Source organism: Hemiscyllium ocellatum, chromosome 29 (assembly GCF_020745735.1).
Source record: "Hemiscyllium ocellatum isolate sHemOce1 chromosome 29, sHemOce1.pat.X.cur, whole genome shotgun sequence".
Classification (NCBI taxonomy): Eukaryota; Metazoa; Chordata; class Chondrichthyes; order Orectolobiformes; family Hemiscylliidae; genus Hemiscyllium; species Hemiscyllium ocellatum.
In genome coordinates this window covers 35,610,772-35,634,986 of record NC_083429.1, presented here as the reverse complement: position 1 = coordinate 35,634,986, position 24,215 = coordinate 35,610,772, and the positions used below count along the sequence as shown (strand labels likewise).

The following is a 24,215-nucleotide window of genomic DNA, read 5'->3' as shown; positions in this document are numbered from 1 at the left end:
TGCTGAGTTTCAGCAATTTGTTTCTGTATCAGATCGCTAACATATGGAGTTTATGTTTTAAGTATTTATAAAGTATGCTTGCTGTTGTAATATAGCCAAATTTGCACTTAGCACAGTCCTACAGACAATAATGTGGAATGACTAGATGATGTGTTCTTTTGTGATACAAATTGGGGGATAAATTTTGACACAGGATGAACTAGCCCTAATTTTCTTTGAGATGGTGCCTTGGGAATCTTTAACAAACCCCTCAGTAAACAAATGTGGCTTTGAAATTTGGTGAGTCCAACTGTGCAGTGATCTTTCAGTCTTGGTTTTTGTGCTCAAGCCCTGCAGTGGAATTGAAACTGGATATCTTTTACTCTAAGGCGATATTGCTAACAACTGGACCACAGCTAACACTAGATAATATTTCAATAAGGATATGAGCTTCAAGCTTTATTAAAATTTTTCATTTAATGGTTTACAGTGCAGAGTAGGTTTTTTAAGGCTTTGGAAAACCAGCAATTGGAGGAAGGTGACCACACACTGATCCAGCAACCAAATGCCTGTTTGAGGCTACCTTTGAAAAATCTAATGTATGAGAAACAGGAGTTTGGCCTGTCAAACTACCTGCTTTCTTCTGTGATTTGAAGTTCCTTTCACATGCCTAATCTGTTTTATAACGTTGCTACACAAATCTGAAATGATTTTTTTTGTTGCTGGATGTGTCCACACTCCAAACTCAGTGATTAGGAACATGATATCTTTCTCTGGTTCTGCACATGCTGTTGACTGCTGAGATGAAAATGGAATTGGGGCGTTGATAAGATTCCCTCTTTAAGGATCATGTTTTACATTTCCTTGGAGCCTTCCTCTGAAAGTCGGACTACTAAGGAAACAGCACACGTGGGCTTCTGCAAGCATGCAAAGCTCAGCACCTGCACACGTTTCACTGTGATAGAGATAAAGGAAGATTTTGTCTTTTAATACAGTGTTCATTTTCAATTTCTGCAGGAAGTAATGCAGGATTATCGAAATGAGGTCAAGGATTTCTTTGCTGTTGATAAACAACTGGCAGCTGAATTGGAATATGATCTAAAAAAATATGAAGAACAGCTTGTTAGGGAGGAAGAGGAAAGACAAAATCTGCCAACTGCACTGGAAATGGCAAACCCAACAAGCACAACTGTAGTACGTCTCAGCTGGTTGTTATTTGATTACACTTCCATAAAATATCTTGGAATGCTTTGCACTACAGAGCTGTAGATTGTCATCACAAATCTACATCAGTTTACTCCAGCTTTCCATTGTGCCTCTGTACAAGAACTATTTCTTTCTGTTTCACAATAAAATTTTTGAATTAATGTTTCTATATCTAAAGGCAAATGGAATATTGGCATTAATTGTAATAGAAATGTTGTGTAAGGATGTTTTGACTGCTGTGCAGTGCTTTGGTGAGACCACAGTTGGAAAACTGTGTGAAAATTTGATCTCCTTTTGTGAGCGTTTAAGAGCAAATTAAGAATGAGGTTTCATTTTAACATTATAATGGATATTTTTTTTCCTCTGGGTAATTTAGCCTTTGTCTCAGAAAAAATGGGTAATTGAATTTATTCAAGGTGGAGCTAGATAGATTTTTTTTTGATGGGTGTAAAGGTTATGAGAGAGACCGGTAAGTGGATAGTGTTGAGGAAGTGGGAGGTTGCAGAAGAACTTGGACAGACAAAGAGAATGGACAAAGTAGTGGCAGATGGAATAGAATGAAGAAAGCATGGGGTTATGCACTTTAGTGGGGAGAATGTGGCGTAGACTATTTTCTAACTGGGGAAAGGTTTAGAAATCTGAAGCACAAAAGGACTTGGGAGTCCTGGTTCAGGACTCTTGAGGTTAGTACAGTTACCATCAGTATTTAGGAAGGCAAATGCAATGTTAGCATTCATTTTGAGACAGCTGTAATACAAGTGGAGCAGTGTAGTGCTGAGGCCATATAAAGTTCTGGTCAGACTGAGTTTGGAATATTATGAGCGGTTTTGGGTTCTATATCGAAGGAAATAAATGCTCCATTGGAGGGGGGCCCAGGGGAGATTCACAAAAATGATCCTTGGAATCAAGGGTTTGTTGTATGAGGAGCCATTGAGGAATCTGGGTTGATACTCTATCCAGTTTAGAAGGTTGAAGGGAGGGAGGTTTTATTGAAATGTATAGGATATTGAGGCCTGGACAGAATGGACATGGAGATGATGTTTCCACTACTAGAGGATACTAGGACATGCACGCATAGTCCCAAGTGAAGGATTGACCTTTTAGAACGAGATAAGGAATATTTTCTTCAGTCAGCGGATAGTGAGTCTGTGAAATTCATTGCATCAGAATGCTATGGAGGCCAAGTCACTGAGCTTCTTTAAGACAACATTAGGTTCTTGATTAGTAAGAGGATCAAGGGATATGGGGAGAAGACCGGAAAATAGGGTTGAGAAACGTACCAGAGCACTCTGCTCTTGTATCTTATGGAGATGAGACTACAGTCAAATCATCCCCATTTTTTAAATTTAATGACAGTGCAGCAGTAAAGGACTGAAAAGGTCAGTAGTAGACTAAAGCCGTAAGTTTCTGTGAATGCTTCCCTCAGAAATACAGAAGTAATATGACCACTAGGATATTACCAGTGTTGTGAGAAAAAACCATGTTTATGTATGCCTTAAATGTCAAAACCCAATTTCACTTTTTATTTTGTACCTTTTTTTAAGTTATCACCCAGAGTTTCACCTGCAGCGATGTCTGATGCACAGACTGGCAGCGAAGCACCGTCTCCTTTAGGTTTGAAGACAGCCCAACCTACAACATCTCCGCAGAAGACACCCACTTTGGCTTCATGTGGATTTATTACTCCGAAAGCTGGAATGCTGAAAATGCCTAAATTCACAAAACCTAGGTAGAAAAACTCAATTATCCTCTTTATAGCATGTTTTTTTTATCATTTTCTGATGGACCACTGCCTCAGAACTACCACTAATGTGTAACTGCCATGAAACAAAAGTGGCTGCTATTTGTGCTTTTGGTTTTGAATGGATAATGAATTTGGTGTTTCATAGTTTTATTGAATTGAATGATGAACTGATACTTCTTGCAATTTAGTGTTCTTATATCCTGACATTTAACTCTGAACTACAGTTACCCAATAAAACGAATAAAAGTTTAATATCTAATTCAATACACAGGGTATGCCCCCCCAAAAAAACAGCCATTGTTGTAATGAGCTATTTTAAATGCTCAAATGTGTCATTGGATGTTGACATTTAACTATTGCTTACATGTGAAAAGCAATTCCAGTGAAATGTACATGAGATATTCATCTGGAGTATCATGCTAGTGCAAACTAAACAAAAAAAACCAAACGGCTTTTTCTCCATGGATGCTGCCAGACCTGCTGGGTTTTTCCAGCAGAGTTAATATTCCAGGTCTACTGACCCTTTTCTGATTGGGGCATAGCAGTTCTTTTGGTTTTCACACAACAGAATATAGGATCTGGAAGAAGACTATAAATGCAGAAAAGCATCCGTTGGTGTCAGTTGCAGCTTCACCAAAGTTTTACCAACTTTGTCTAAAATTTTATTCTCTATCAAACTGAGAATGAACTAAAATACAGCCTGGGCTATACATATTTAAAAAACTGAAGTTATGTACATCTGTGCATTACAGATCGGTGTCACTGAGTTCAGTGGCTATTCTGAATTCTGCAAGGAAGGCAGCAGAATTGGATAAGAAGAAACGCAAAAGCAGCTCTGGGTGGATTCCGTCATCTTCCATCGGAAACAGTAACATAGAACAAAGACCGGCTGTTGGACATGATGGTTCTGTTGGTAGGACAGTTTTTTAGTGATGGCACTTATGTTAATTTAATTAAATTTCTGATGTGTGATAATGAATCCTTTTTCAAAAATATGCAGTTTTCCTAACTGTAGTTTTAGTTATGAAACAGGGTATTTTAAATGCCTAAAATTGATATCCTATGAGTACAGATTTTTGTTTTGTGTAAAATAAGCAGTTTTAAAATAATACAATATGTTAAAATGGCATTTCTGTATCCTTTGTGCTCAAGATTATTTAATGAAGCCACAGACCTAGGAGATTATAGACTGCCAGGATAGCGAATGAATGCACCTCCAGGTGATACTGTGGATAACTGACTAGAAAGAGCCCAGGTCCAAACTTCGCAACAAAAATTAGTTGCTCTTTTAGATACCAATAGAGACAGCAGAGTTGATTTCTTTACCTCAGACTTTAGGTTTGGTTAGGGAGGGGTGGGGGTTTGCTGTGTCACTGATCAGGAGTCATCAGATTGAAATTCCTTAAGAAATTGGAATTCAATTTCTAATTTCTTCATGCTCAAGGTTGGTACGGTATGAAGTGTTTTGCCGAGGACAATAAGTGAGTAGGGCACACTGTATTTTTCAGGAATAGATTGGACAAATCTTTGATGTTTATGGGGAGACAGCAGAGTGCGAATTGTTTTAGATTGCCCTTGCCAGGAGCTGGCACAGCAGTGTTGGCTTTGTGTGATTTTCCTCACTTGTAAATTGCTATTGCCATTCAGTGCTGTAATTTCATTAAATTTAGACTATTAATAAGATTTATGGAAATCTGTTGGCTTTTTTTTTGTAAATTCAAGGGTTATTTTACTTGGACAAACATTTACCTTCTGTAATGCCAAGCATTCAGTGAGGGTACATAAACTTGAATATCGTAGCTAAATGTTTAGGCTTTAATGTTAAAATAAACACTCTCTTCACACTTGTTTAACTAGTATTCTCTTTGTGAAGTTTCATTCCAGGACTCAGGACAGCGTACAAGATCAGAAGCTTTGTCTGCTAATTCATCTGTGGTTGGACGAGCTGTCAGTACTCCTGATCGTAAGTGTGGTTACAGTCCTGTATAAATTAGGAGCAAGAGCAGGTCATTTGACTGCACTAACCTGCTTGCAATTCAATAAATGGTGAACTGTGACCTCTCTACACTTTCCCACCTAACCCAGTAACCCTTGTTAGGCCAGAATTTATTTCTGCCCTGAAAATATTTAAAACCTTCACCTCCAACTTTCTCTGCAGTAGAGAAGTGCCACTTTTGGTGATTGGCATTCTGATAGTGTCCTGGTGGTCATACTATTCAGGCATCTACCCAATATCCCAGCCAGATCCATACTTGTACTGAAACTTGATTTGTGCCTCCTCCAACAATTCAGTACTGAATTATGATTTTGAAATGTACAGTTGACAATGAATATTTGTGCATTTCAAATGAAACACTGAACACAGCATTGAGTTTGCAGAAGTGCTGTAAAAATACTACACAAGAAGGAACTGTGCGATAGAACATACTAATTGGGTTTGAGTTAAAATTTCTACTTGCAGATAAGTTGAATTTGTTGGGAAAATTCTCTTCCAAGTTCAATGGCTGAAAGAAAAGTCAGGCCTCTTAGTTGCAGCAATACTGATGACATTGGAAGAATCTGTAGAAATTAATGTTTGCAGCAATCAGATTATGGCAATCTACCTAGATTGTATATTTTATAAAATTCTTCTCAAAGTACAAATTGAATTAATTGGTTTACTGAATTTTGATTCATATCTAATTAAAATTGTGATATTTAAAAACATTAACTCTGTTGTGGAAAAATAACTTTCGTAACCCAGGACATCTGAAAGACCTTTTGAGGTTAGGAAGCTGAGGCTTCATAAGCAGCAGAGAGATAAATGACCATATAATTTTACTGTGAGTGAGGGATGGATTTTAGATGGGCCATGAGAACTTCCCTGTTGTCCTTTGAATATTTCCTCTCATAAGCTTCAGAATCCATGGCAGAGTTAGTAAAGTACTTCAGTAGGAAAATGCATCAATTCTGCTGCCTTGCTAGCCGCTGGAGAGGTTCATTGTAATGCTATGAGCAACACTGATTTCAAACCTTGTCGGATTTAAAATTTCTGCAAAAAGATTTTGATTTTGCTCAGTGCCCAATTTGTTTTTCTACCAGTAGGTGGTGCTGTGAATCTCAATTGATCCACATCCTTGTCACCACTTCTCACTTGGAACTATTTAGAAACCAATATTTAAAAGACTTAAGTGCTGTGCACAGTCTAAATCTTCCAATTGCCATTTTCTACTTTATCCTTTATTTCTTTCCCCATAACTAAATTCCAGAATGTCCAAATAATTCTTGTTATAATTGGGTTGGGGATGAAAATGGATTGTTAGTACAGATTTGAACTGATGTCATCTTTCCTGAAAATGATTGATCCTACAAGAAAGTTGGCTGGATAATACAATTCATTTGGGGAACTAGATATAAGTGCTGAGAGTTCAGTATGGAATAAAACCTTATTTGCAATCCTGTTAGGTTTGGCATCAATGCATAAACAGCCTTATAATCTGTTGTTGTGGTTCTGCTCGCCGAGCTGGAAGTTTTTGCTGCAAACGTTTCGTTCCCTGGCTAGGGAACATCATCAGTGCTGTTGGAGCCTCGTGTGAAGCGCTGCTTTGATGTTTCTTCCGGTATTTATAGTGGTTTGTTCTTGCCGCTTCCGGGTGTCAGTGATACCACAACAACGGATACCCGAGCTACAAATCTTCAATCAGATTTTAAACTTATAATTTGTTCTATACTCAGTCAAAAATATGCCCAGCTTCCAAAGAAAATCTAGTATCAAATTAAAATAGTACAACTGTATACCAGTAATAAGTATACTTCTGTAGTAACTAATTAGTCTGTTTTCTTTCAGGAACAATTGATAATGTGACCTTTGCTGCAGGAGTCAGTTACATCAGTATAACACAAACGCCATCTGAAAAATGTGAGTTTGCAGTGTGCCTGTTGCATTTTAACTTGCAACTAAAATATCAAGCAGTTTCTTTTGTACCTACCTTTTTTTGTAATTTGTATATTTAATATAGGATTCTACTTCTGAAAAATATTTGTTGTTCGTTTCAGTATGTAAGCCAGCTAGAGTGACATGTAAACCATTTTAGCCTTCTGGAATATTTTTCAGCTGTACATTAGCCTTTTACAAAATCTCTAATAAAGATTGCTGATAGTTCTGTGGTTGTTCCAACCACAAAGTCTAGGCTGTCTCTGTTGTCCTAACTACATGTAGATAGCAGAAGTTGCTGTCATAATTTCAACATTGTTGTTTGAGATTCCTGTTCTTCCTGTTATGATTCAAGTCTTGCATCTCTTGAATGAATGAACTCCACTTTCAAGTATTAGTCTCCTTTGGGAAAAAGAATGGCACCTTATTGAATCACCATATATTCACGGAGAAGGTTGACATTTTTCATGGGTAATACTTTCAACAGATTAAAGCCCATGCTGGGTCTTTTGAAATGCCAACTCCACCTTATTATCCGTCAAGATTCTGAATCTAGCAGTGAAAAGCTGATTCAGATTTTGTAGCAATTTTTCTGATTTGAATGAGAGAAGAACAAGTGTGGCAGAGATTCACAACGGGGAGGAGTATTGGTAATGACAAAAATGAGCTAAGGTAATCTGAAAAGCTGAAGTTTTTGCAACCAAGTATCAAAATTTTTGCAAGTGATTAAATTTACTGTTTGAGTATAGGTAGTGGTGTATTTGGGTTCTTAATAGTATACTAATGAACAGCTCTTCAGCCCTGGATGGAATGTTAAATTCTCTTTTTTTTTGGGAAAGCAATTTCAGCCACTACCTCTTATACCCATCGTTATTTTGGCAGAATGAAACTAACATCAGTAAAGTGAAATTCATGCCACTGCACTCACTAAGTGGGCAACCTGAGGTCAGCAAGAAGTGCCATCACTTTGCTGTTGATTGATAGTAACATTTGGCCCTTGATATCTGGAACGAGACAAGCTAAACTGAATACATGCATTGAGATCCAGCCCTGTTTGGAAATAAAACATTAGAAGGAATAACTATGGTTTAAAATAAATTTGTTTGTAATTTGGATAGAGACTTTTCAGATTTGTTATACAGGTACACAGTCCTTTATCTGAAATCCAAAGTTTTTATTCCTCCATAACAAGGTTGGTTGGTATGCAAACAGTTAACCCGATTCCACACCCATTTGACCCATGTCACTCAGATGTGATGTTGGGGCATCAATTCTGTCTGAGCTTGTGGTACTCATAGGCGCATCTGCTATTCAGTAAGATTTTTAAAAATTTCACTGTTAACCTGTCACTTATTCCAAAACCCAAAAATTCCAAAAACCAGCTGGCCCCAAGGGTTTTGGATAAAGGATTATGTAGCTGTACTTTGTTGCTGGCCACTTACTATTTATCATGATTTTATATTATGTTCTGTGGCTTATGATATGATAAGCCACAGAATGCAATGTTGCCTCTTATCTCAAGAGGGTTGTAATATAAAAACAGAGATGTGCTATTGAGACTTTATAAAAGCTCTGGTTAGGCCCCATTTGGAGTACTGTGTCCAGTTTTGGTCCCCACACCTCAGGAAGGACATACTGGTACTGGAATGTGTCCAGCGGAGATTCACATGGATGATCCCTGGAATAGCAGGTCCAACATATGAGGAACGGCTGAGGATCCTGGGATTGTATTCGTTGGAGTTTAGAAGATTATGGGGAGACTTAATAGAGACGTACAAGATAATACATGGCCTGGAAAGGGTGGACACTAGGAAATTGTTTCCATTAGGCGAGGAGACTAGGACCCGTGGACACAGCCTTAGAATTAGAGGGGGTCAATTCAGAACAGAAATGCGGAGACATTTCTTCAGCCAGAGTGTGGTGGGCCTGTGGAATTCATTGCCACAGAGTGCAGTGGAGGCTGGGACACTAAATGTCTTCAAGGCCGAGATTGATAGATTCTTGTTGTCTTGAGGAATTAAGGGCTACGGGGAGAACGCTGGTAAGTGGAGTTGAAATGCCCATCAGCAATGATTGAATGGCGGAGTGGACTCAATCGGCCGAATGGCCTTACTTCCACTCCTATGTCTTATGGTCTTATAACTTAAATAGTAGGAACTGTGAAAAATATTTTTCCAAAAAATCATTAATGAATAATATACACTTCAGAATTTTCAAATTTGAAAGTCCTATTTTGGAAGTAAAGTGTAGAGTTTTTTTTAATTAACTGGAAACTGGCCTCAGATAAGGAACTTACAGAATAGTGTTTACAGCATTATTTTTAAAAATCAGGTGTTAAAGGAATAATATTAACAGCAAAATTCTTTTACTGAAAACTAGTCATGTTGGATGTTCTTGAGTGCACATGCACAATGAATCTCTGGAATAATTAAATATGACTATGAAGATTTAAATTGTAATTACATTATTTTATGATATTGCTATCTAACTGAGAAATAAGTGATTGGCCTTTTTTTAAACACAACAGATGAGGAACATGCACAGGAGGAGGAGAAAAGCATGCTGTGTCTAATGTCTCCAGATAAACCGTAAGTAACTAAACACTAGAATGCAGTATTCAGCCATTGATAGAGTCATAGAGATGTACAGCATGGAAACAGACCCTTCGGTCCAACCCGTCCATACTGACCAGATATCCTAACCCAATCTAGTCCCATCTGCCAGTACCCGGCCCGTATTCCTCCAAACCCTTCCTATTCACATACCCATCCAAATGCCTCTTAAGTGTTGCAATTGTAACAGACTCCACCACATCCTCTGGCAGCTCATTCCATACATGTACCACCCTCTACGTGGAGAGAGACCTAAGGGGCAACTTTTTATATCTTTCCCCTCTCACCCTAAACCTATGCCCTCTAGTTCTGGACTCCCCGACCCCAGGGAAAAAACTGTCTATTCATCCTATCCATGCCTCTCAATTTTGTAAAATATGGTTACCCCTCAGCCTCCGATGCTCCAGGGAAGACAGCCCCAGCTTGTTCAGCCTCTCCCTGTAGCTCAGATCCTCCAACCCTGGCGACAACCTTGTAAGTCTTTTCTGAACCCTTTCAAGTTTCACAACATCTTTCCGATAGGAAGGAGACCAGAATTGCACACAATATTCCAACAATGGCCTAACCAATGTCCTGTACAGCCGCAACATGACCTCCCAGCTCTTGTACTCAATACGCTGGCCAATAAAGGAAAGCATACCAAACGCTGCCTTCACTATCCTATCTACCTGCGACTCCACTTTCAAGGAGCTATGAACCTGCACTCCAAGGTCTCTTTGTTCAGCAACACTCCCTAGTACCTTACCATTAAGTCCTGCTAAGATTTACTTTTCCAAAACGCAGCATCTCGCATTTATCTGAATTAAACTACATCTGCCCTTTCTCAGTCCATTGGCCCATCTGGTCCAGATCCTGTTGTAATCTGAGGTAACACCCTTTGCTGTCCACTACACCTCCAATTTTGGTGTCATTTGCAAACTTATTAACTATACCTTGCTCATATCCAAGTCCCCTGTATAATATACATAAGAAATCTGACTCTGAAGGATTTTTCAAAGGTAAAGAATTAAAAGCCTTAGTGTCATTTGAAGGCATAGCATTTTTAGATAACTTATTCCCTTGCTGTTAACATAGTGAAACATGCTATCTGCCCGTTCTGAGTTACACATAAATTCACATTTACATGCAAATACTGCAGCAACAGAAGGTATGATGAGATTAAACAAAATCTGGAAACTAATGACAAGACAAGCTGAAAGAACTAAACTGGCTACAGACATTTAATGTGATTATTTATTACTGTGTCAGTTTCTCTGGCACTTAAACTTAGCATTAAATTAATGGCAGTCATTACTTCATGGTAATTAATTTGCAAGTATAGTAAACAAAAGAGGCTGCATCTCTAACATTTCTTGACTTATCCTAGAAATCTATTTTAAGAATTTCTACCAATTCATATCCTCCTTCCTGATCCCCCAGTTTTCAGCTAATGCCAAAAATATTCTGCATATTAAGGGGGTATACTCTGGTCTACTCAGGATGAAAAAAAAACAAGAAAACCTTGTTTGTCCATAATCACTCATGATCCTTTCGAATAGATCAGTGATTAAAGCTGCTAAAGAATAATATTTATAAGACAAATTGTCACAACTTTTTTATTGAAAAAAACTGACTCATTGCTCACTGTTTTTGTAAGTCTTTGTTTCATAATGTACAAAATGTATGTATCTGTTCCCTTAGAGTTCCTCATCCCCGTCAGTGGAATGTGAAGTCACCAGCTACCAGGAACACAAATCAAATCCAAGGCCGAACAAGATCACAGAAGAAATATCCCCTCAGGCCTTCAAACTAAAGAAATTTATATTGTACAGTTGTGTACTTTTGAGAATTTTGTATAGTTAGAGAACAAGCTCAAAGAATTACTTCAAGGTAAAGACATTTCAGTGGACACCTTTTTAGTTAATTTCTTAAACCCCTTTTCCCAAAATATACAGCGAACTGAAAACATTTGTTAATTACTTTTACAGATTCCCTAGTTACTTCTCAGCCTAATGAAAAGTTACAATTCTAATAAGCCACTAAAAGCTGTCCTGCATACTTAGTATTACTATTCTTCTGGTGAATCCACTGGATTCTCAAGGCTACAAGGGGAATTCAAATTAAGCTGAAATACAAAAACTTGTTTTCCTAGCAGGTTTATACCACCTTTGGGGTATTAAAACATCTTAACAGAACTTCTGTACGAGTCCTGCTTTGACTCCTTCAAGATTACTCCAGTCTGCTTTGGGAAGTCCCACATGAATGTGTAAAACTAGAAGTTAGTTTTAAAAATGGGTTCAAACGATCCAATGAATCTGTCCTATTACAAATTTACTTCATATGTCATATGATTGTCACATTCTGAAGAACAATGAAAAAGAGATGGTGACAAAATAATCAATATACAACAAATTTTATGCTAAATAAACAAGGCCAAAGGCTGAGTGACTTTAAATTCTTTAATTATGTAATTAATATTGTAAATGTAATATTTGCTTTTTCAATGTATGATGATGTCTATGTACTGGGATGCCTCTGAGGAAACCATTCAGTTTCTGTACATTAAGATTTATACAGATTGGTGGTTTAAACAATCCTTTATTCTCATTGAGATTTACAATTAAAAGTGATAGTGTGTGTGTATACAAATTCTTTTTGCAAACAGCAAGAACAGTGAAGAACTGACAAATATTTGAATTACCTAATTGTACCACATGGTGGTGCTGTGTACTGAAGGTTGGAACTAGTTATTTCGTTGGTTTCAGATCTACTGTTGAACTAGTGCTTCAGTTTAATAACTATCAAAACATTTTTTTTCTCTTGGGACCCAAAGGACGTTCAGCATAATTACTAGGTGGTTAAGTAAAGTAAATACTACTACGTGGTTTACTTGAGATAATTGCAAAGAAGTGGAAACTTTATTGTTCACTACCCAGCAACCGTTTGATAAGTACAGGTAGGTAGACTGCAGAGTAAGCAGCTGGGATCTGAAGCTCTGCCTATATACCTGAATAATTGATGCAAGTAATGCTCAATCAAATATAAAAGAATGGTGTTCAAGAGAAATTTTACAAAGGTTAGTTAGAATCTGTAAAGTATAGTAGCAAAGAAAATTTCAGTTTTGGATAACAGTTTCGAATGGAATTTTGCATGTAGTAAACTTGCCCGCCCTTTCAGCAATATGGTGAAAACTACTGAAGCTACTCAGCAAAATCCCAGCAGTAGGATTGAAGTAGTAGGCTTGATAAATCAGTGCTGTTTCAAATAGATATCTACAAGATATTTGACTGAAGGATTATTTACATCCCTGAGGTTACGCAAAGCTACATTAAAAACCGAATTAAAAGTTTGTTATCCTACAGCTGTGTTTGTACCAGATGTTTAAATGAATTAAGTCAAACCAGAAATTGAGAGGCTGTTGAGTTGCATCATTTGAATTGTCAGTGTTTCACATTTAAATAGAATATGCAGTTAAATTAAATGTTTTGTACAGCTATGACAGTAGTGAAAATGTAGGAATATTAAAAATTTTAAAACTAATGTCAATACTTGTTTATTTCTTATTCACAATACTCAAAGAAACCCAGAATGTGAGATTTAAACCCTGTTTTGATACAAATGTACTTGGTATCAAGGAACTATAATGTTTTGCGGAAATTTTATTTTACTTCAAAAAACTTGGAAATTTAGAGATTGACTATCTGCCACATTTACTTGAATTTAATTCCTGCACATTTATGTATTTAAAGTGCCTGATTCTTTTGCTGTTCACAAGCATGTAGTTTTCTCCACTTACAACTGGCTGTAAAACCCAGGGGTGCAGAGAAGGTATTTTAAAATGTTAGTTAGTACCACTCCAGCAGATGGTATGTCTTCACCTATCAAAGGGTTCACAAATCGGGTTCACAAATCAACTTCACAATAAAATTATACTTGTACATAAATCCTACATGCCAGGCTTTCCATTCAAAATAAGGTCCAATGCCATTTTTAGTAGATGAATGAATAAATATTCTACTCACAATATATAATGCTAATATATAAACATTATTTCTTAATGATTCTATTTAATAAATAATTGTGTAATGAAGCTGGAATAGTGTACAAAATATCTACTAAAGATAATCCAGTAAGATTACAATCCAAAAGTGATATTTATTCCTCAAAAGTTTGTCAACTTGTTAATAAGAACACATAGCTCAGCATTACAGAATATAAAACAACATTTTTAACAAAATATACTAACTCCAGTGCAATAACAAAAAATAAGGAAACACTTAATGTTCAGTGATTTTTTTTTTCCCCAATATCTGAAAATCACACAGTATTGAACTATAAAATGCAATCCCTGTCTTCTGAAACAACCAAATCATGTTAGGTCAGGTCAGACAAAATTAGTACGTTTTCTCTCGATTATGAAATCCACAAAAACAGTTCCTATATTTCTAATCACTTCAAATTTTACATTAGATTCCATACAGAAGTGTTTAACTAGTATGATATGCATTTCTAATACAACCTATAGTATAGATTAAAGCCAGAGTTATCAATATTGATATATACAAAGTGTCCAGGATTACTCTGCTCCCTTTATACTATAAATTAATTGAACAAACCTTTGGAAGGAATAGCATGTTTCCTTTTTGGATACATCAAAATTGAACGGAGAATTGAGGATGGTTTCACATTTATGAAAATCATTGGGCTGCATGATTTGTTTAAAAAATGAACAAACTGAAGCAACTTCTTGGGGGTGGACTGTTGGGGTATAATCTACACATGCACAGAGCCCATCATAGATTTACTATGAGGACTAGACAAAATGAAACTGGTTTGGGGCTGCCTTTAAGTTGGAATGAAGTTCAACATCTGTACTTGCAAGCTTCAGTGAAGTGAATTAAGCATGCCACAATAGATTTGAATTCTTCAAAATTTCACTTAATGATCTCTAGCCCCCAAAAGAGAGAAACTTTACACAAGTATAGCTGTAGTATAAATGCATCTAAAATATACACATCACTATCATTTTACAAAAAGTGTGCAAGTTAGGAATCAAGGTTTTGACATGTTTATTGATATTATTTTTGTAAAAGTAAGAACATTTAGAAATATTAAATTATAAAATGCAAATCAGTGGACTCTGACGCCACCAGATCCATTTTGTTTTATCATTAATACTGTGCATGTGTTAAAGACTTGAGTAAGCAAAAAGGTGCTGGTTCAAGTCTCAGAATCTAAATTGGCACTTTGATAACGCTGCATACTCTCACTAAGAGGTTCGGTTGAATCAAGGCTGTTTACCGATCCAGGTAAACATTGAAGATCCTGTGACAGTATTCATAGAAAAACAAGGTCTCCTAATCATGACAAATGTATCAATCCCCTAATATTGCAAAATTATTACTTGGTTTCTCACTTTTTTGTATGGAATCTTAACTGCCCATCGACTTCCTGCACAATAAAAGATGACACTTGTTGGTTGTCAAGGTGCTATATAAATGTAGGACTTGCTTTTTAATGCTTAGTTTGTATTATATAGCTAAGACTGCAAAAAAAAGTTCTTTTTTGGGAGCAACCCTTCTTCCTATTTTGTAAAATTCAAACTGCCCTTTTGATTGATCGTTTATAGTTGTTTGAATGGAAAAGTTCAAAGCTGTATTTAATTTGGTCATTTGGGTCTAACAAGCTTTAAGTCTTTGAGTTAAGAGTAAGTGAGACAAATTTTAAATTCAAAGAATAGCGAAAGATCATCTCTTTGATTGTGTCTCCAAAACTGAAAACGTTTGCTACTAATCAAGTGGTTAAATAGTAAAAATCCCTGATAAAATAAATACTGGCCTGAATTGTGTTTTTTTGGGTCAGAGTGGGAATGTTACAAGTGCAAAACTTTCCCATGTTCCTCAGTTGTAAAAAGGTTTTGTTTACCGTTCTACTCATTCATTTGAATTTGCAGGTCTGCTGAAAAAAAATTGATTTAAACGTTGGCATTTTTCAATACCCTTTCTTCAAAGTTTATTTAATAGTTTTTTTTTGACTTTACGTTTTAAAAAAAGCCATCAAGTAATTTTGTTGGCTTAACATTTCAACACTAAGAAGCGAGTATTGAAAACCTCAATCTTTGAAATAGTTTGACCGATGATCGCCTTATAGATTTCTATTTTTACCTTGAGTAATTTCTTAGTAGTTTGCTTGTTAATGCAGAGCTCTAGTTTAATGAATTAACAATATTTTGAATACTTTTACACTTTCTGCACAAGTTTCCATTAAATAAACTTTGATTTCAAATGAATACAGGATCTGGAGAGATATCTAAAAAAAAGTACTCATCAACTTAGATATTATTCACAAGCAATTCTGATTTTCAAAACCTTGAACTAAATACAGGAAAATACAATCTCAGAACAAAACAATGATTTGAGTCTATTATTTGAATTGTGATATAACTGATAAAGTATACTGCTTCTTGGCCTTTCATGTATATATAATTTTTTTCAGAATCTGATACTGGGGCTTTAGCCTTATATTACAACAGCAGATAATTAGGGAACCTTGTTACCAGCACCAAGACAACTTTTGATATCAAAAATGTAAATTAAATTTAGTGGCAGCAAATAGTGGTCAACAGCTTTGGCAAAAAGTCATATTGTTGCAAGTCTCTGGATATTAACCTTTTATAGATTTGTGACCCATACATAAATATTTAAATTCACTATTGGTTTAAGCTCCTTTACAAAGTGTGTCTGTTGTCTTCAGTTCTCTGGTCTTCTCCCATTTTAGATAACAAAGGATGATTTGTGTCGGAAATCTCCCTATAATAGAGGAATGGGGAAAGTTACATAGTGTGTGCAAAAAAATTTCCATAGACCAGAAGCTCACTTAGTTCGGATCAGTGAACTCTTAAACACGTTTCATTAAACAAGCACACCAGCTGATCTATTATCAGTAGAACTTTAGGATTAAGATCCGAATATGCCCTTTTCAAATATCTAAAATGATGACGTTGTCTCAGTACATCAACCCCTTGTCTGCCAACAATTTTTAACTGTTTAATATTCATGTACAGTCGATTTTTCTCTAATGTGATGTTTGCATCCTTGGGCAACTCCACATTATAGAAATGTTGAGCTTTAGCAAAAATGCTTCAGGTGTTGGCACTGTAACTGCTTTACAGCCAATACATGTATTAAAAGTTTACACTTTGACAAATCTGAGGTGCTATTTCTAATCATGTTGGAGCAAATTTGCGTTGATGAAATCTTACCTCATTGTCCACAGGATTTGATCTGACATAGTCAACATCATCTGCTTTTGAAGAGGCCTGGTAACTGAAATTTTTAAAAATGCTTGATTTTGTATGGTTGCATTACTCAGGCCCAGTAATTATTAAAACACTTAAATTTACAATGCTTAGCTTAAAAAAAGTTAATAAATGTATACTTGTCTTTATTAGTTGAGGGTTAGTTAGCAGAGAGGTTATGTTGGAACTATATAAAATGTTGGTTGGTTGTCTCATGTATGGTTTGGGATCCACATTACAGGAAGGATGTTATAGAACTGAAGAGGATGCTGAGAATTACCAGGATGTTGTCTGGGCTAGAGACTTTAAGCTTTCAGGAAAGATTGGACAGATTGATTTTGTTTTTGTTGAAGCAGAAGAGATTGAGACAGGACAAGATTGAGATATATAAAATAATAAGTGCACAAAGTAGACAGAAAGAAACATTACCCCTGGACGGAGGGATCAATAACCAGGGCAGAAGATTTATAGAGATTAGATGACTTAGTGTGGAAACAGGCCCTTCAGCCCAACAAGTCCACATCGACCTGCCAAAGCGCAACCCACTCACCCCTAACACCCCAGGCAATTTAGCATGGCCAATTCACCTAACCTGCACGTTTTTGGACTGTGGGAGGAAACTGGAGCACTCGGAGGAAACTCACGCAAACACAGGGAGAATGTGCAAACTCCACACAGTCAGTTGCGAGATGGGAGGAAAAACTTTTTCACCTAGAGGTTGGTGACAGACTCACTATCTGTTAATGTAGGTGCAGAGACCCTTATGATATTTAAACAGTATTTAGATGTGCTGGAAAATGAGATTAGACACTGAGTGCATATGGGAAAATTAACAGTGAATTTCACAGCACAGCATTAGATAAGTTAATTGTTTTAAGTGGCCTACAAAAAGTCTACAGTTGAGTAGAATGGGTTCTTTCTTGATTGTATGTTTTTTGAGATATGTCTCTTGATTAAACTTAAAATAAAAGCCATAACTATTAATCTAACCTGGGGTAGTGTTTTGTAGAGGAATAAGACTTATTTTCTGGGTCTGTAGATTGTGAAGGAGCAAAAATGGCCTTTGCAATGATATATACTTAGATGGTGGGAGTTTACTGCGGATCATATCAGATCGAATGGATTGGTTGGAGAGACAGTTAGAAGCAATGAGGAATGTTCCCCTGAGAATCCAAAGTTTCTGATATTGAGACTAGCTCTAATGTAACAAGGGGTACAGCAGGTTCCAAGAGATAAATTGTGTTAGGGGATTGTCTAGTCTGAGGTACAGACAGATGTTTCTGCAGCAAAAAATCAGAATGGTGTGTTGCTTCCCTGGTGCCAGGATCAAGGATGTCTCAGAAAGGGTGCAGAATGTTATCAAGGGGGAGAGGGGCCAGCAAGAGGTCATTGTCCACATTGGAACCAACGACATCGGAAGGGAAAGGATTGAGATTCTGAAGGGGGAGACTTAGGCAGGAATTTAAAAAGGAGGTCCTCTAGAGTGGTAATATCTGGAATATTCCCTGTGCTACGAGCAAGGGCAGGAATAGGAGAATAGAACAGATGAATGCATGGCTGAGGAGCTGGTGTACGGGTGAAGGATTCACATTTTTGGATCATTGGAATCTCTTTTGGGGTCGAAGTGACCTGTACAAGGAGGTCGGATTGTACCTAAATTGGAAGGGGACTAATATACTGGAGATGAGCTCAGGACATGGTTAGGAACATGGGACTGGGATATCATTGCAATTACAGAAACGTGGCTCTGGGATGGGCAGGGCTGACAGCTTAATGTTCCAGGATACAAATGCTACAGGAAGGCTAGAAAGGGAGGCAAGAGAGGAGGGGGAGTAGCATTTTTGATAAGGGATAGCATTACAGCTGTGCTGAAGGAAATACATCCAGGGAAATTATTTGGGTGGAATGGAGAAATAAGAAAGAAATGATGACCTTGTTGGGATTGTACTATAGAACCTCTAATAGTCAGAGGGAAATTGAGAAACAAACTTGTAAGGAGATCTTAGCTAACTGTAAGGATAATAGGGTTGTTATGGTAAGGGATTTTAACTTTCGAAACATAGACTGGGACTGCCATCGTGTTAAGGGTTTAGAAGGAGAGGAATTCCTTAAGTGTGTACAAGACAATTTTATGATTCAGCATGAGGATGTATCTACAAGAGAAGGTGCAAAACCAACCTACTCTTGGGAAATAAGGCAGGGCAGGTGACTGAGGAGTCAGTGGGGGAGCACTTTGGGGCCAGCGACCATAATTCTATTCATTTTAAAATAGTGATGGAAAAGGAATAGACCAGATCTAAAAGTTGAACTTCTAAATTGGACAGAGGCCAATTTTGACAGTATTAGGAAAGAACTTTCAAAGCTGATTGGGGACGGATGTTCGCAGGCAAACAGACTGCTGGAAAATGGGGAACCTTCAGAAATGAGAGAATCCAGAGAAAGTATATTTGTGTCAGGTATAGACAACGCTGAGTGACTCAAGAAATTGAGGGTTTGCTTAAGAAAAAGAATGAAGGATATGTAAGATATAGACAGGATAGATCGAGTGAATCCTTAGCAGATTATCAAGGCAGTAGGAGTGTACTTAAGAGGGAAATCAAGAGGGCAGAAAAGGTGACACGAGAAAGCTTTGGCAAATAGAATTAAGGAGAATCCAAAGGGTCTTTACAAATATACTAAGGACAAAAGGGTAACTAGGGAGTGGAGCTGCAGAAAATGGGGGAAGATACTAAACAATCAGTATTTACTGTGGAAAAGGATATGGAAGATACAGACTGCAGGGAAATAGATGGTGTATTGAAATGCATAAAGGTGGATAAATCCCCAGGACCTGATCAGGTGTACCCTTGATCTCTGTGGGAAGCTAGAGAAGTGATTGCTGGACCTCTTGCTGAGATATTTGTGTCATCGATAGTCACAGGTGAGATGCTAGAAGACTGGAGGTTGGCTAACGTGGTACCACTGTTTAAGAAAGGTGGTAAGGACAAGCCAGGGAACTATAGACCAGTGAGCCTGGAAGGAATCCCGAGGGACATGATGTACATGTATTTGGAAAGGACTGATTAGGGATGGTCAACATGGTTTTGTGCATGGGAAATAATGTCTCACAAACGTGATTGAGTTTTTTGAAGAAGTAACAAAGAGGATTGATTAGGGCAGAGTGGTAGATGTGATCTGTATGGACTTCAGTAAGACATTCGCCAAGGTTCCCCATGGGAGACTGATTAGCAAGGTTAGATCTCCGAGTACAGGAAGAACTAGCCATTTGGATACAGAACTGGCTCAAAGGTAGAAGACAGAGGGTGGTGGTGGTGGGTTCTTTTTCAGACTGGAGGCCTGTGACCAGTAGAGTGTCACAAGGATCGGTGCTGGGTTGTGTACTTTGTCATTTACAGAAATAATTTGGATGTGATCATAAAAGGTACAGTTAGTAAATTTGCAGATGATACCAAAATTGGAGGTGTAGTGGACAGCAAAGAAGGTTACCTCAGATTACAACAGGATCTGCACCAGATGGGCCAGTGGGCTAAAAAGTGGCAGATGGAGTTTAATTCAGACAAATGTGAGGTGCTGCATTTTGGGAAAGCAAATCTTAGCAGGAATTATACACTTAATGGTAAAGTCCTAGGGAGTGTTGCTGAACAAAGAGACCTTGGAGTGCAGATTCATAGCTCCTTAAAAGTGGAGTCGCAAGGTCAATCGGATAGTGAAGGAGGAGTTTGGTATGCTGCCTTTATATGTCAGAGTATTGAGTACAGGAGCTGGGAGGTCATGTTGTGGCTGTACAGGACATTGGTTAGGTCATTGTTGGAATATTGCGTGAATTTCTGGTCCCTACCTATTGGAAAGATGTTGTGAAACTTGAAAGGGTTCAGAAAAGATTTACAAGGATGTTGCAGGCTCGGAGGTAAAGGGGGAGGCTGAATGGGCTGGAGCTGTTTCCCTGGAGTGTCGGAGGTTGATGGGTGACCGTATAGAGATTTACAAAATCATGAGGGGCATGGATAGCATAAATTGACCGTGTTTTCTCTTCGGTCGGGGAGCCCGGAACTAGAAGGCATAGGTTTAGTGCGAGAGGCGAAAGATATAAAAGAGCCCTAAGCGCAACAATGGTACATGTATTGAATGAGCTGCCAGAGGAAGTGGTGGAGGCTGGTACAATTGCAACATTTAACAGACATATGGGCCAGAGGCTGGCAGGTGAGACGAGATTGGGTTGGGATATCTGGTCAGTATGGATGGGTTGGACTGATGGGTTTGTTTCCATGCTGTACATCTCTATGACTCTATTAGATGGTTGTTTTTGACTGGTGTGGATGTGATGGACGAAAGGTCGTATTCTGTGCTGTAGATTAACTGTGCAATTTCCCGTGTATTAATTCATCCAAAATTTCATGATAACAATATTTTAAATAGAGGTACATTTAAAATCCAGGGACATTTCTCCAGTATGTACTGGGATCATTTAAAAAGTAATAATAAGCAAGATGTGTGCATTGCTGGCTAGTTCAGCATTACTAGTGAACTACTCTCTTGGACTACCGTGGTTCATGTGTGGCAAGTACACTTGCAATGTTGTTCAGGATGGAGTTCTGGATTTTGAACTAATGATACTGAAATAACTAAGGTATAGTTCCAAGTCAGGATATGTTCTTGATGGTGTATTCATTTGCCTACTGCTCTTGTCCCTCTAGGTGGCAAAAATTAGATTTGGAGGGTATTATCTCTGCAGGGAGAAAGTAAGGTCTGCAGATGCTGGAGTATCAGAGCTGAAAATGTGTTGCTGGAAAAGCGCAGCAGGTCAGGCAGCATCCAAGGAACAGGAAATTCGACATTTCGGGCATAAGCCTGATGAAGGGCTTATGCCCGAAACGTCGAATTTCCTGTTCCTTGGATGCTGCCTGACCTGCTGCGCTTTTCCAGCAACACATTTTCAGCTATTATCTCTGCAGCCTTGGTGGTTTGCTCCAATGCAATTCTCTAGCTTGTATGGCACAATCAAAATCACAGAATATGGAATCATGCTTTATAGATAATGTCAGGCTGTAGGTTGACTAGTCTGGAACAGCCATTCCTATTCTGACAAGTCTTCAGCCATTAAGGAAGTCTTTACATGGATGATGGGATTGTGTGTTATCTCATTTCTAATGCCTTGAGTATTGGCAGGTAGTCTATCTGGTTTCATTCCTTTTAGTTTTGATATTACTGGTTGGTCTATTTTCTGAATTAACAGAAAATTGCAATGGATCTGGAGTCACATGTAGGCCAGACTACATGAGAATGGCAGACTTTCCATCCCAACAGGACTGAGAATAATGGGTTTTATAACACAACAACAAATGGTTTCGTGGTCACCATTGTGGTCATCTGCCACAATGAGATTCAAACCCACATCCCCAGAAAAATGACATGGATCTCTGGATCACTCGTTCAATAGCAGTGCCACTATGCCATCTCCTCCCATGTTATGAAGTCTTTATGATTTTCAGGTGACAATTATAAGACATACATATTTCCACATGGTTTGACACTAACCTGATCGTAAATTCTATTAATGCTGGAAACCAATTCACTAATTTTCTCAGCGGCAGTTCGAGTGGGAGGAGTGACAGCAAGGACCAGAGGCCCAAGGGGAAGGTAAATATTGAAAGATATAAAGGTTTACCAGTGTATAGGCGGAGTACACACGGAGCAGAAGCAGACATGGGACTGCTGGGTAATGGAGGCTTTATATTTGGCTAGTTGCTTTACCCAAAACACTACTCAGGTAGTGTCTCTCACCAGTTGTCCTCCTCTAACCAAAAAAAAAAGGTTCTGTGCCCCAATTGGTAAGGTGATTTTTTTTTTTAGTTTTTTAGTAATCTGTTTGGGAATTTAGAATAATGGGAATGGCGGTTATGGCAGTTGAATGTTCCTCCTGCAGAATGTGGGAGGTAAGGGTCACCAGTAGTATCCCTGCTGACTGCATCTGGGGGAAGTGCATCCAACCCCAGCACCTCGAAAACCGCATTAGGGAACTGGAGCTGGATGAACTTCGAATCATTCAGATGGCAGAGGGGGTAATTGAAGAGTTACAGGGAGGTAGTCACACCTCAGGTAAAAGGAGGTAGCTGGGTTACCATCAGGGGATAGAAAGAGAACCAGCTGGTAGTGCTGGGATTCCTTGTGGCTGTTCCCCTCAATAACAAATGCACTGTTGTGGATATTGTTGGGGGGGGGGGGGGGGGGGGGGGGAGAAAAAGAAACGACTTATCGGGGGTAAACAATGGGGCACAGATCTCTATCAGAGTCTGTCCCTATTGCTCAGAATGGAAGGGAGAAAGAGCACAGCATTAATCATTGGGGTCTTCATAGGTAGGAGGACAGCTAGGACATTCAGTGGGAACAAGAGCGACTCATGTTTGGTGCACTGCCTCCCAGTGCCGGGGGTCATGATATCTTTAATAGTCTTTTTGAGATCCTTGCAGGGGAGGGGGAGCAGCCCCAAGTTGGTCCACATTGGCACCAATGACATAGGCAGGAAGAGAGATGGGGCTTTAAAGCAGAAATTCAGGGAGCTAGGGTGGAAGCTTAGAGCTAGAAAAGACTGAGTTATCATCTCTGGTTTATTGCCCGTGCCACATGCTACTGAAGCGAAGAATAGGGAGAGGGAGAGAGAGAGAGATAGAGGATCTTTACATTGCTGAGGCTAAACGCCAGTTCGCGGACACCTCCTCCTACTGCCCCCTTGACCATGACTCCATCTCCCATCACCAAACCTTCATCTCCCAGACCATCCATAACCTCATCACCTCAGGGGAACTCCCATCCACCGCCTCCAACCTCAGTCCAACAATCCCGCACCACCTGGTCCTACCTCCTGCCCAAAATCCACAAACCTGATTGCCCCAGCCGATCCATTATCTCAGCCTGCTCCTGCCCCACTGAACTCACCTCTGCATACCTCGGCACGGTCCTATCCGCCTTTGTCCAAGAACTCCCTACCTACGTGCAAGACACCACCCACGCCCTCTGCCTCCTCCATGATTTTCACTTCCCCAGTCCCCAAAGCCTTATCTTCACCATGGACATCCAGTCCCGACACACCTCCATCCCCCATCACGAAAACCTCAAAGCCCTCCGCTTCTTCCTTTCTCGCCATACCAAGCAGTACCCTTCTACTGACACCCTCCTTCGACGACTGAACTGGTCCTCACTCTGAACAACTCCTTCCAATCCTCCCACTACCTCCAAACCAAAGGAGTAGCCATGGGCACCCGCATGGGCCCCAGCTATGCCTGCCTCTTCGTCGGATATGTGGAACAGTCCATCTTCCGCAGCTACACTGGCACCACTCCCCTACTTTTCCTCCGCTACATCGATGACTGTATCGGCGCTACCTCATGCTCCCATAAGGTTGAACAGTTCATCCACTTTACCAACACCTTCCACCCCGACATCAAATTTACCTGGACTGTCTCAGACTCCTCCCTCCCCTTCCAGACC

The 24,215-nt window shown here is 38.8% G+C and overlaps 2 protein-coding genes across 3 annotated transcripts in view; one reads left to right on the top strand and one right to left on the bottom strand.

Annotated features, from left to right (window-relative positions):
- The window catches only part of ncapd3 (non-SMC condensin II complex, subunit D3), a 76,854-nt gene extending 63,911 nt beyond the window's left edge, over nucleotides 1-12,943 (top strand). For both annotated transcript variants that reach the window (XM_060846881.1, XM_060846880.1), the window contains exons 29-35: nucleotides 997-1,173; nucleotides 2,730-2,914; nucleotides 3,682-3,842; nucleotides 4,803-4,892; nucleotides 6,756-6,827; nucleotides 9,370-9,430; nucleotides 11,135-12,943. In XM_060846881.1, the coding sequence (XP_060702864.1) occupies nucleotides 997-1,173; nucleotides 2,730-2,914; nucleotides 3,682-3,842; nucleotides 4,803-4,892; nucleotides 6,756-6,827; nucleotides 9,370-9,430; nucleotides 11,135-11,246 (858 nt within the window). In that variant the 3' untranslated portion in view covers nucleotides 11,247-12,943. The remainder of the gene's footprint in view (nucleotides 1-996; nucleotides 1,174-2,729; nucleotides 2,915-3,681; nucleotides 3,843-4,802; nucleotides 4,893-6,755; nucleotides 6,828-9,369; nucleotides 9,431-11,134) is intronic.
- Nucleotides 12,944-13,568: 625 nt separating this feature from the next.
- jam3b (junctional adhesion molecule 3b) overlaps nucleotides 13,569-24,215 on the bottom strand; it is a 78,547-nt gene continuing 67,900 nt past the window's right edge. Inside the window, exons 9-10 of the mRNA XM_060846738.1 lie at nucleotides 16,695-16,758; nucleotides 13,569-16,242 (exon numbers count right to left, since the gene is read on the bottom strand). Of these exons, the coding sequence (XP_060702721.1) occupies nucleotides 16,207-16,242; nucleotides 16,695-16,758 (100 nt within the window). The 3' untranslated portion in view covers nucleotides 13,569-16,206. The remainder of the gene's footprint in view (nucleotides 16,243-16,694; nucleotides 16,759-24,215) is intronic.